The following is a 12,685-nucleotide window of genomic DNA, read 5'->3' as shown; positions in this document are numbered from 1 at the left end:
GAGCTTCCAGACTCTGCCGAAAAGACTTTGGACCAGGAGGAATTCAGCACACAGGTGTTTTCAACCTCTGGTGCCACACTGACTGTTTATGTGCTCAAACGGAGAAAGACGGTCTGCATCCTCAGTAGCATGCACAGTGTGGTGGAGACTGGGGATACCCCCCAAAAAAGCCTAACACAGTCACCGACTACAACAGCCTGAAATGCAGTGTGGATATCATGGACCAGATGGTGCAAAAGTACACTGTACGTTCAGGAACACGGCGTTGGCCAGTCGCTGTGTTTTACAACATGATTGACACTGCAGCACTGAATACACATGCCTTATCTGGCATGCACTGGGGTCAAGGAGAGACAGGTGGACTTCTTGGTGGAGCTTTCACAGTCTCATATGGCAGCCAAGGAGGTGAATCAGGAAAACCTTCAGCAACAACCACCCACACCTAACACAGGGAAAAGGGCATTGTGCCAGGTGTAGCGTTGCTGCAAGAAAAACCACGCCACTAAGTGTTGTGTTTATTGTAATAAGTTCACATGTGGCAAATGCAGAAAGGAGATGTTGTGGCAATGCCAGGTGTGTTCAGACAATCTGTAAGCAATAAATTTCTCCAAGAATGTAAAGATAAACTGTGTCGACCTCTTACTACTACTGTTCCATATCTTAAAAATTAAAATTAACCCATGTGTTCCCCTGGGGTACAGACTTTTTTTTTTTTACTGTAAAGCACGTTGGTATTTCTGTCCTTCTCCCTAATCAACAGAAGCTTCTGCACCACTTTTTAAAAAACTGAACATTCTCACAGTAAACTAAACATGGTCTGTTTTCCATCAGATATTGTGTCGTACAAATATGGAATGATAAAAGAAATGTAACAGAGAGCTCATCATCACTGCAAACTTTTAAAAGAAAACTGCCTTTACATTCAATTCATGAAGCTTAGTTTTGTTTTTTAAGTCTTTAATTTGTTCAATATTTTTGGTCTTTTTTTTTTTATTTGTATGCATGCATAACACTTCTGACTTTGAGAAAGTCATCATGCAAGCTTGAGCAGAAAGCTCAATCTGCCAGTCACTGGTACTGGCACATTCCATTTGAATGGCTGCACTTACATATGAAACATAAGAACAGGTGCATAAGAAAAGGTGGCCTAATGAGTTGTAAATTACCCCAGCAGTGCCATTTGGCACCACCTTGGTCATGAAAGGAAGAAGTGCCATTTGGCACCACTCTGGTAGTCCTCGGAGTGTCCTTGCGTGGTTGACGTCATACCTGATCAGTCGTTGTCACTGTGTTATACAGTAACACTACCTCTAACCTTACTGACATGAAATATGGGGTTACACAGGGGTCTGTCTTAGGCCCCCTGCTTTCCTCCCTTTAAGCACCCCTTGGGCACATATTGCGGTGTTTAGGGATTACCATTCACTGTTATGCTGAGGATACTCAGTTACACATGCCATTAACTGCTGGTAATCCTAGCCACATAAAAAATTCTTAGAAGATTCTTACTTTTAAACTCAGACAAGATCAAAATGATGGTTCTTGGTCCAGTGAGACATCAGCATCAATTTGATCAGCTATGGAGAATCATTTTGGGATTACTGGGAGTGCCCTTGTGTGGCTGACATCATAGCTATCCAGTCGTTCTCACTGTGTTTTGTACAGTAACAGTACCTCTAACCTTAGGGCCCCTTCACACATAGTACGAATAAGTACAAATCAGGGCAAATCACAGCAGAACAGCTTGTATGAGTGAACCACGAAAACATCAAGCCGACGGGCAGGCGTGAACGATCCTGCTGTGATGGTTCATGCATGCGACGGTGTCATGCACTAGTGTGCACAAAACCGTTGCAGCGGAAACAAAGTGTGAGGGGTTGAGGGGTTGGTAAGGTTAGACCTTACTTGTGTGAAGTGTCTTGAGGCAACTTTGTTGGTATTTTAGCACCATATAAATGAAAATAAATTAAAATTGAGCAGCTGGAGCATGTGTAACCGCAGCTGCTGTGACCAAAAAAAACAAACAAAACATGCCACCCATGGGATTGGAACCGTCCATCCCATCCATCCATTTTTTTCCGCTTTATCTGGAGTCAGGTCGTAGGGGCAGTAGCTCAAGCAAAGCCGTCCAGACCTCCCGATCCACACACACCTCCCCCAGCTCGTCCGGGGGAACCCCGAGGCGTTCCCAAGCCAGCCGAGAGACGTAGTCCCTCCAGCGTGTCCTGGGTCTTCCCCGGGGCCTCCTCCCAATGGGATGTGCCCGGAATTTGAACCGACAATTTACAAAAGCTCTGATTGCCAGCCAAAAACTTTACCACTGCGCTACCATCACTGTCCTGTAAAAGGTGGGGAAAAATGCTTAAAGTCGACAAGGACATAAACGTATTTAAAAAAAAACGAGAAACAAGTGCCGTGATAACTGACCAAACGGCATTTGTTACGCCATATTTCTGCTGATACGTGACTGAATGTGCCATATTTGTCGTACTGTTGGCTTATCATATAATCCTGTGGCACGCTGCTCACAGGACACGCGTACCCTGTAAGACAGATGTGACATTCAGATCGCCTGCTGCGTGTCCACAACTGACAGTCCATTTCAGCTGGGACAGCCTGTCAATATGCGCGCTCTCCAGCCCATCGCAAAAGCAATATATGTTTTTATGTATTTTCACGTGAGGACAGCAAGTACACACACACGCATGTCTGTCAAAGCACGGTATGTGTTCTGCAGCTGCGATGTCCAGGACCAGAGTTGTCAACAGCTCCTGCTGTTGACAGCCAGCCACACCCCCTGTCCATTCAGCGCACAGACCAAGGTGTCACTCTGATCAGATGACAGGCGCCTCACCTGTGGGAGGGCGCGGGAAACACACACACGTGTTGTGGGGGAAGCCGAGACACTGGCACACCACGTGTACTCGGCAAGTCCACAGTTGTGAGGGCACTTACACAAATTTCACCGCCAGCTCGAAAGTGATCGTCTGCTGAGTGTTGTCGTGCTAACAGCGCGAATGGCCACACATCTTCTAAGTGCGAAGCGAGCGGTGTTGGATGTTCGTGTGTGTAACTTGGAATTTGGCTGACATCTGCCATGAGAGGGAGGCTGGAGAGTGTGTTCTCACAGCGCACACTCTCAGTCACTGGTGTGCGCAAATAGTTCTAGCAACAGGTGTATGAGGCATTGGAGGCAGCTCCAGTTTTACACGTATTGCATACGATTCCTGCTTCATGCACAATTTGACCACATTCGTACTATGTGTGAAGGGGCCCTTAGTGACATGAAATTTGGGGTTCCACAGGGGTCCGTTTTAGGCCCCAGGCTTTTCTCCCTTTATATAGCACCCCTTGGGTACATATTGTGGCATTTTGGGATTACCTTTCACTGCTATGCTGATGATACTCAGTTTACATACCGATAACTGATGGTAATCTCATCCACATAAACTCCTTAGAAGATTGCCTTGAATCAATGAGAAGCTGGATGTCTAGCAGCGTCCGACTTTTAATCTCTGATAAGGCTGAAATGATGGTTCTTGGTCCAGTGAGACATCGGCATCAATTTGACCAGCTAACGTTTAGCCTAGGCTCATGTGTCATACATCACAGTGACAAAGTGATGAACCTTGTGGTAACTGTTGATCTTACATTGTCCTTTGACCTCTACATTAGAAATATTATGAGGACTGCTTTCTTCCACCTGTGAAATATATTGAAGATTCGTCCCATCCTGTCTATGGCTGATGCCGAGACCCCAATTCATGCATTTGTCTCTTCTAGATTGGACTACTGCACTGTTCTATTTTCTGTTTTACTACAGTCCAGCATTAGGGCTCTCCAATTAGTTCAAAATGCTGCTGCCAGACCTTTGACATGAAGCAGAAAGTTTGACCACATTACACCCATTTTGGCATCTCTTCAATGACTTCCTGTCCCAGTGAGATCAGTTACTAACCTATAAAATTGTTCATGGACTGGCACCCCCCTACCCAGCTGACCTAATTAAACCCTACGTACTGCCCCGGGCTCTGCGTTCTCAGGGTGAAGGACTACTTTGTGTCCCTAGGGTGAATAAAAAGTCTGCGGGTCACAGAGGTTTCTCTTATCGTGCCCCTGTTCTTTGGAATGATCTCCCTGCATCAATAAAACAGTCAGACTCTGGAGACTTTCAAGTCCAGACTTAAGATGCACTTATTTTCCCTTTCGTATCACTAGCATAATGGCATAGTATAGTTCTACGCTTTTTACTCTTAAATTCATTTTATTAGTAAATGGAGCATGCCACGGCCTCAACTTTATCTAAAGTCTGGGTCTTTTAGTGAAGTTTAGGGTTAGTGGCCGGCAATCACCTTAGTATTTCTTCGGTTTTTCTTGTTGCTCAATGCTGATCAATTATACTGTATTTGTTGTCCTTCTGATGCCTGATTCTGGTTTTTTCCCCCTCTGTTTGAGGTGCGGCCCCATCCAGGGATGGGCGGAGCCTGAAACCCTCCTGTCCTGTGCACCAGCAAAATTTACTGTACATTCGTTTTGCAATTTGTGTCTGTATCATGGCCCAAGCAGATGGTCACCCCCCTTTGAGTCTGCTCTGCTTTAGGTTTCTTCCTCAGAGTGAGTTTTTTCTTACCACTGTTGCCTGTGTTCTTGCTCTGGGGGTTGGTACGGTTAGACCTTACTTGTGTAAAGCACCTTGAGGCAACTTTGTTGTGATTTGGCACTATAAAAATGAAAATAAATTGAAATTGGGTTTAGTTTACTGGCTGTTGGAAGCACGCCCCTCTGAGTAACTCCTCCCCGTGGATGAACGACAGTATTTGCAGTTTTAAGAGAATCTGTCGAAAAGTGGAGTGTTTGTTGAAATCCACAAAGCTCCAGATCCACCTCCTTCATTTAAAGGAGCTTTTAATTTCATTTAACAATATGGTGAAAGATGCGAGAGCTGCCTATTTTTCAAGACTTTGTCCTTTTTTAATCAGTAAAATCCATGATATCAGAGCAAACATCAACCCCCCTCTTCCTTCTGCTGTCCTGTGTCTCACCTGGAGATCAGCAGTGGATAGTTTGACACCGATATCACTGAAAGAGCTCATCAGTCTGGTTCACAGGATGAAACCTTCCCCATGCCTACTCGATATCATCCCCACCTCATTATTCAATAAGGTTATTCTCACCACTGGCCACGTGTGTTTTATCAATAACAACAGATCAACAGATCATTGATTTCTGGCCGTGTCCCTCAGTATTTTCACCCTCTTTAAAAAAAAAAAAGCCTAATCTTTACCCTTCTCTTCCTCAGAATTTTTTATCTCTAAAATTTTAGAAAAACTGGCCAAACAGCTTAATGAGGTTTTAGTTTAACACAACATTCTTGACAAATTTCATTCTGGGTTCCGTCACTTGCATTCTATGGAAACAGCTCTTCTTAGAGTTTCAAATGGTATTTTAATGCGCAGAGATGCAGGTGAATATTCGGTATTTGTACTTTTGGATCTGTCTGCAGCGTTTGACACTGTTGTTCACAGTGTTTTAATTGAGAGATTAAGGACATGGCCTGGCAATTCTGGGTCAGCCCTAGATTGGTTTTCATCCTATCTCTGTCACAGAAGTTTGTCAGTTGCTGCAGCTAAATATATGTCTTCTTCTGCCATTCTGTCCTGTGGTGTGCATCAAGGTTCCGTTCTGGGACCTCTTCTATTTGCATTGTACTTGTTCCCACTTGGACATAGTTTGAATTCCTTTAATTATGTATCATATCATTGTTATGTAGATGACATACAGCTGTACAGTCTACATCATATTTCTGGGGTATCTGTTATTCAAAACTGTATTAATGTCAAAACTATTTGTCACTTAATAGAGCAAAAACTGAAGTCCTTCATTGTGCCCCAGAGGAGTTTGGTCCCTCAGTGATTAAGAATTTTGGCTCTCTGTTCTCTTTTGTTCACTCAGCAGTCAGAAATTTGGGTGTTACATTTCACCAGGCTCTCAAATTTGACGCACACGTCACCTGTCTTATGCAATCTTGCTTCTTTCCTTTACGGAACATTGCCCACCTCAGAAACACTGTGTCTCAAGCTGAGCTGGAACAGATCATTCATGCCTTTATTTCGTCACATCTTGATGACGGTAATTCCCTGTTCCCCAGCCTCAGTAAGTCTTCGCTGGACCGCCTACGAATGTGGCAGAATGCGGCTGCAAGGCTCCTTACAAGGTCTTCTGAGTGGTCTCGTCTAACACCCATTCTGTCCTCTTTGCATTGGCTCCCACTTCAGTTCAGACTGCAATTTCAAATATTGGTGCTGACTTTTAGAGCTCTGCACGGTCAAATGAATGAATGAATGGATTTATTCGGCACACAGTTCAACAACAAAAAAACTCATAACAAAACTTTACAAAGATCCCGTGTGGCCAAAAGGGTGAGGGCAGAAGCAAAGCTGAGAAATGCCCACCCCTTATACTAAAAATAAGAAATATATATACACACATTTATACAAGCATGCAACCATGAACACAATTTTCAGAATACAACTAGACAAACACTGTCACACAACACACAATCCCAGAAGCACTAACAAAAACAATAATCCCAAATCTTCAACTATAACAAGAAATTTTTACAATTCTTGTAACGCCTCCTAAAGCCCACCAAAGTATCAAGTACTTTAAAGTTGTCAGGAGAGTTGTTCCAGGTGTTAACCCCGTTAACAGACACAGTGACCCTTTGCAGCAGTTTGGATCTTCAGTTTCTCAAAAAACAAAATTCCTCAAGTTAGAACTGCCACTTTACATCAGTCAACTCTTGCACCTGTATGTGACTAACAGGTCTCTAAGTTCCGTGAACCAGAACCTGTTGGTTGTACCAAGGTCAAGGCTGAAGACCAAAGGAGACTGTGCATTTGAGGTCGGGGCACACAAACTGTGGAATGCACTGCCACTACATCTACGTTCCATGGACTGTGTTGGAACTTTTAAGAAGCTCAAGACCTATTTGTACAGACTCGTTTTTAATAACTAGTTTTATGTTCTTGCTGTTTTTAGTTTCTGTATTTTTATTAGTGTGGTCTTAAATTCCTGTACAGCACTTTGTGATTTTATCTTGAAAGGTGCTATACAAACAAATACTTTCTTACACTGATGAACAACTAACACTCACATGTTTGGAGTTATATGTGTGGATATAAAAACATACACAAAGTGATACGTAAAATGTTACTAACAGTGGCTGCGTTAGCGTTGTCAGAGGAACTTGCAAATGGTGCAGTTCAACATGATCATGTATTCAGGGAACGTGAGGATTTACTTGCAAATAACGATAATTGGCTCATAAACCGATTTCGATTACCAAGGCCACTGTTACTGGAGATGCGCACAGAACTGCGGCCGGTCCAGAGCGCAATACGGCGAGGAGCCAGGGGTCGTCTGTGCCCACACAGGTGCTGACCACGCTGGGCTTCCTGGAAACAGGGGCATTCCAGCGGGAGCTGGCCGATCAGTCAGGAGTGTGCCAGTCAACCTTGAGCTGAGCCGTGCCTGCTGTGTGGAACACAATCATCTGAATGTCATCCAGGTACATCACATTCCAACATTAAAGTGCAATTTGCAGCGAGAGCCCCTGTGTTTAGTATTTGTCAATAACTGCGTATGTAAAATTGTGAATGTCACACTGTCTGTTTCTACTTCTGTATGTGTGCTGCTCTGAGCCCACAGAATTTATGGCCACACACACACACACACACACACACACACACACTTGTTTATTCCGTCTGACAAGGTCCAAAACAAACTATCCTCTGACAAAGGGGGAATCCCAGCTCCCAGGGCCTATTTACATGAATTTGCATATTTAAATAGGGGATGGATCAGGAGGAGCTTGGTATATCTGCATGTGCACTCAATTCCACATTCAGTTGGATGTGCAAACGGAATATGCTTGGATCCATGTGTACGCACACTTTGATACAGCTGAATATTTTTCTGCTTACCACAACTTCTGGATTTTAGCGTACGCCATGTTTCATTAGGAAATCCACGCAAGTCTTTGTGCATGAGGCCCCAGTTCATCAGAGGGCTGTGAACACTGTGACAACATCCATGTGGTTCATATTGGGCCTCCGTGTGGGTAGGGTCTTATGTATGATCATGGATCGCAATGTTCAGGGAAAAAACTTCATCTGGCAGCTAGGCTTTAAGAAGTCATCATGCATTTGAAAAAGGTGGCCCATGCTTCCATCAACATGGCCATAAAAAGCAGAAATTTTGACACCAAGATCAGCACATTATCTAATGTAATATGACATAACATGCAAATTTAGCTACAAAATGCAGACACCTTTAAAATGTCATATTTCAGGCATTTTAGGTCTGTTATGGTTTATTATAGACATTTTGTAATTACACACCACAAATATCTACAAAGAATATAACATGACCTAAGAGTTCAAAAATGTTTAATTTTCAGGTGTCCATGTTGAAAAATGTCTTTTTGACAGGGTCTGAGTGCTCAGACCAGGTGTTTCATTATCTTGTTGAAAAGAACACCCAAAAAGCTAATGGGAACAAAATTTTGGCAATTCTTCTTCTTACTTATAAGGTTTTGAATAATCAGGTCCCATCTTATCTTAGGGACCTCGTAGTACCATATCACCCCAATAGAGCGCTTCGCTCTCAGACTGCAGGCTTACTTGTAGTTCCTAGGGTTTGTAAGAGTAGAATGGGAGGCAGAGCCTTCAGCTTTCAGGCTCCTCTCCTGTGGAACCAGCTCCCAATTCAGATCAGGGAGACAGACACCCTCTCTACTTTTAAGATTAGGCTTAAAACTTTCCTTTTTGCTAAAGCTTATAGTTAGGGCTGGATCAGGTGACCCTGAACCATCCCTTAGTTATGCTGCTATAGACGTAGACTGCTGGGGGGTTCCCATGATGCACTGTTTCTTTCTCTTTTTGCTCTGTATGCACCACTCTGCATTTAATCATTAGTGATCGATCTCTGCTCCCCTCCACAGCATGTCTTTTTCCTGGTTCTCTCCCTCAGCCCCAACCAGTCCCAGCAGAAGACTGCCCCTCCCTGAGCCTGGTTCTGCTGGAGGTTTCTTCCTGTTAAAAGGGAGTTTTTCCTTCCCACTGTAGCCAAGTGCTTGCTCACAGGGGGTTGTTTTGACCGTTGGGGTTTTACATAATTATTGTATGGCCTTGCCTTACAATATAAAGCGCCTTGGGGCAACTGTTTGCTGTGATTTGGCGCTATATAAAAAAATTGATTGAATTGAATTGATTGAATTTGTTTCAAAAAGGCAAAATTCATGAAATAATTTGATTTAATGTACAAAACAAGAACCTGATGATCTCAATGAGGACCTGTTGCCTTTTTGAGAACAAGTGAAACTAATAAATCATGCTGTCAAACTGAAAGACCACACTCCTGAATAAATAAACAGAATAGCTGTCACAGCTCTTGAAGAAAGAGAGGGAAAAGAGGGACAAAGAGAAAGAAGCAAGTTACCAGGAAAATGGAAAGAAGGACTGAAAGAAGAGAAAAGTCAGAAGAAAAAAAAAAGTGGTTGTCACTGATGAATGGATGCTCACCCTGGGTAAAGCGTCCTGGCTCATGAGCTCCTGTAAGTTCCTGATGATGCTTAAGACCAGGGTGTTACAAGCAAACGGGTCACACAGGATCATGGACAGATCCCTGAAAGGCACACAAAGTCTTAAAAGGTGAACAGAGTCACGCATCAGCTGTGTGCATCACCTGGGTTCTGTTTTACCCGAGGACTTGCTCTTGTCCTTTCCTTACTCCATCCAGAAAACCTTGCAGCTCTCTGGCTCGCTTTCCATCCACAAAGCGTTCCCGGATACAGGCGTCTAAACACCAGGTGAACTGCCACAGAGACAACAGGAAGACGACATTTGGACTTCAACAGGTTTGTGATGATGAAGCAGAAGAACTGGCTGACAACCTGATACCTTATGGCACGGGTCGACAGAGCAGATCTCACTGATGTCCAGGTCATGAAGGGACATCAGCAGCTCTGCTCTCAGTGTGCAATAGTGGACGTTTCGGGTTCGTAGGAAAAGTGTTCGTAAAAACTGCAGCACCATGTCATACAGCTTCACGTTCTTTCCAATCATCTGTGTCAGCTTCAGGACCACCTGCAGCAGCCAGCACAGCACGGAACGCCGCTCATTTCCACCCTAGCTGTGACAGAGACTCGGGATGGTGCTGATTAAAGACCTAAACCCACCTCGCCTTGGCGTCGCATTTTGGGGGACGGGCTGAAGAAATTATGCAGGATGGAGAGGTCGCTGCTGAACAGAGCGGCTTCCTTTTCAACGATGTACTGCTTGAGAAGCGGGGACACCTCATCTCCAAACAGAGCCTGGTTGTCCTGCCAGATCTGCCGTTTGACCTCCACTGCACACACCTTATACAGCTCCTTATCAGCCATCACCATCTTTAGTTTCTTTTCTGGCACCTGCAGGTGGCAGTATTTAACAATCAGGTCCATAGAAATGATTATTATTGTTTTAAATTTATCTTTTGAGACCATAAATCACCAGACCTTCAAGGACAAGTTCCCATCTTCACCACATTAAGCTCAAAACTGTACAGCCTTTGGGTTTTTTCAAGATTTAAGGCATAAAAAAAAATTTCTTTGGCTCCACTATAATTTTATTTATCAGCCTTCAAATAGGGGATTAATAACACGACACTGCCAATATGATCAAAATTCATGTCTGGAAAAAATTCATAATTATTTCCTCTGAAGGGAAAAATTTCAAATGACCAGACAGCCATGAACTACCTACAGTGAGGAAAATAAGTATTTGAACACCATGCGGTTTTGCAAGTTCTCCCACTTAGAACTCATGGAGGGGTCTGAAATTTTCATCTTAGGTGCATGTCCACTGTGAGAGACATAATCTAAAAAAAATTTGGAAATCACAATGTATGATTTTTAAATAATTTATTTGTATGTTACTGCTGCAAATAAGTATTTGAACACCTACCAACCAGCAAGAATTCTGGCTCACACAGACCTGTTAATTTTTCTTTAAGAAGCCCTCTTATTCTGCACTCTTTACCTGTATTAATTGCACCTGTTTGAACTTGTTACCTGCATAAAAGACACCTGTTCACACACTCAATCAATCACACTCCAACCTGTCCACCATAGCCAAGACCAAAGAGCTGTCTAAGGACACCAGGGACAAAACTGTAGACCTGCACAAGGCTGGGATGGACTACAGGACAACAGGCAAGCAGCTTGGTAGAAGACAACAACTGTTATGATTATTTATTAGAAAGTGGAAGAAACACAAGATGACTGTCAATCTCCCTCGGTCTGGGATTCCATGCAAGATCTCACTTGGACCAAAATCCCTGCTGCAGTGTGTGAAAACCTGGTGAAAGACTACAGGAAACGTCTGACCTCTGTATTGGCAGATAAATGTTTCTGTACCAATTGTTAAGTTTTGTTTTTCTAGGGGGGTCAAATACTTATTTTATGCAATAAAATGCAAATTAATTATTTAAAAATCATACATTGTGTTTTCCAGAGTTTTTTTTTTTTTTTTTTAGATTATGTCTCTCACAGTGGACATGCACCTAAGATGAAAATTTCAGACCCCTCCATGATTTCTAAGTGGGAGAACTTGCAAAACCGCAGGGTGTTCAAATACTTATTTTCCTCACTGTAGACCGCCATCAGATGTATGTCCAATCTCAGTGGTGCCTAGAGTGTTTTGAACATGTGCAACACACTCGGGACAGCCAAGTGAATGGGACCAAACATGTAGATGCTCACAGACTGCCATCCATAGGTCAGTATTTCCCGATTGTGGCCGGATGAGTCATTCTGATGCAATTTGGCCTCTATCTGTGTACGTGTGATGGGGGTATTAGATAAAAATAGCCATTCTATTAAGCTTGAATTAAACATTAAAAATAGAATTTTCAAAATACAACAACGCTGTATGATTCTGACGTACATTACATAAAGAAAATCCTGCAGCAGTTAAAATAAGTGCGAGTTTATTTGGAGTTGCTCTACAGATCTCGTCAATAATTATTATCAGTGTTGCCACAGTTACTTTGCAAAAGTAATCCAATTACTGATTACTGATTACTCCTTGAAAAAGTAACTTAGTTACTTTACTGATTACTCAATTGTAAAAGTAACTAAGTTAGATTACTAGTTACTTTTTTAGTTACTTTCCCCAGCTGCCGACAACAACCCACCTCAACATGACAATGATACCTGTTTTGCCAAAATTCACTTTATAGTCACCCTTTCTTGACTTCAATGAAAATAAATACTTGTTTTATAAAAAGTAAAATAAAGACCTCTTTCTTGACCTCATATTTAACTGTTGACAGCACTGTAACAGTAAAACTTGCAATTTCAAACCTACATTGTTTATAAATGTAACTATTAAATTCTAACATTTTTCTAACATTTAAATTCTCTCTAAACTTTTTACTTGTCGAAATTATTATTATTTTAAGCAATATTAGTAGTTGTAGTAAAAAACGGCTTCAAAACTGGACCTTTAATCTAGGGGTGTTGTGGGGGAGGGGGCACATCCCTGCCCCACGCTCCCATTCCATCTGGATTCGCCCCTGCTTTGGCGTTTGAGCACAAAGAATGGATAACATTTATTTATGCAGAAAACAGGACCAGATTTAC

At 42.7% G+C, this 12,685-nt stretch overlaps 1 protein-coding gene across 1 annotated transcript in view; it reads right to left on the bottom strand.

The window, feature by feature from the left end:
- nelfb (negative elongation factor complex member B) overlaps nt 1–12,685 on the bottom strand; it is a 116,739-nt gene that overhangs the window by 77,291 nt on the left and 26,763 nt on the right. The window contains exons 4-7 of the mRNA XM_034165548.1: nt 10,241–10,471; nt 9,963–10,148; nt 9,764–9,876; nt 9,585–9,687 (exon numbers count right to left, since the gene is read on the bottom strand). Coding sequence (XP_034021439.1) covers nt 9,585–9,687; nt 9,764–9,876; nt 9,963–10,148; nt 10,241–10,471 — 633 coding nt within the window. The remainder of the gene's footprint in view (nt 1–9,584; nt 9,688–9,763; nt 9,877–9,962; nt 10,149–10,240; nt 10,472–12,685) is intronic.

Source organism: Thalassophryne amazonica, unplaced genomic scaffold (genome assembly GCF_902500255.1).
Source record: "Thalassophryne amazonica unplaced genomic scaffold, fThaAma1.1, whole genome shotgun sequence".
Classification (NCBI taxonomy): domain Eukaryota; kingdom Metazoa; phylum Chordata; class Actinopteri; order Batrachoidiformes; family Batrachoididae; genus Thalassophryne; species Thalassophryne amazonica.
Note: the sequence above shows the minus strand (reverse complement) of the source record. Positions and strands in the feature narration are given on the sequence as shown.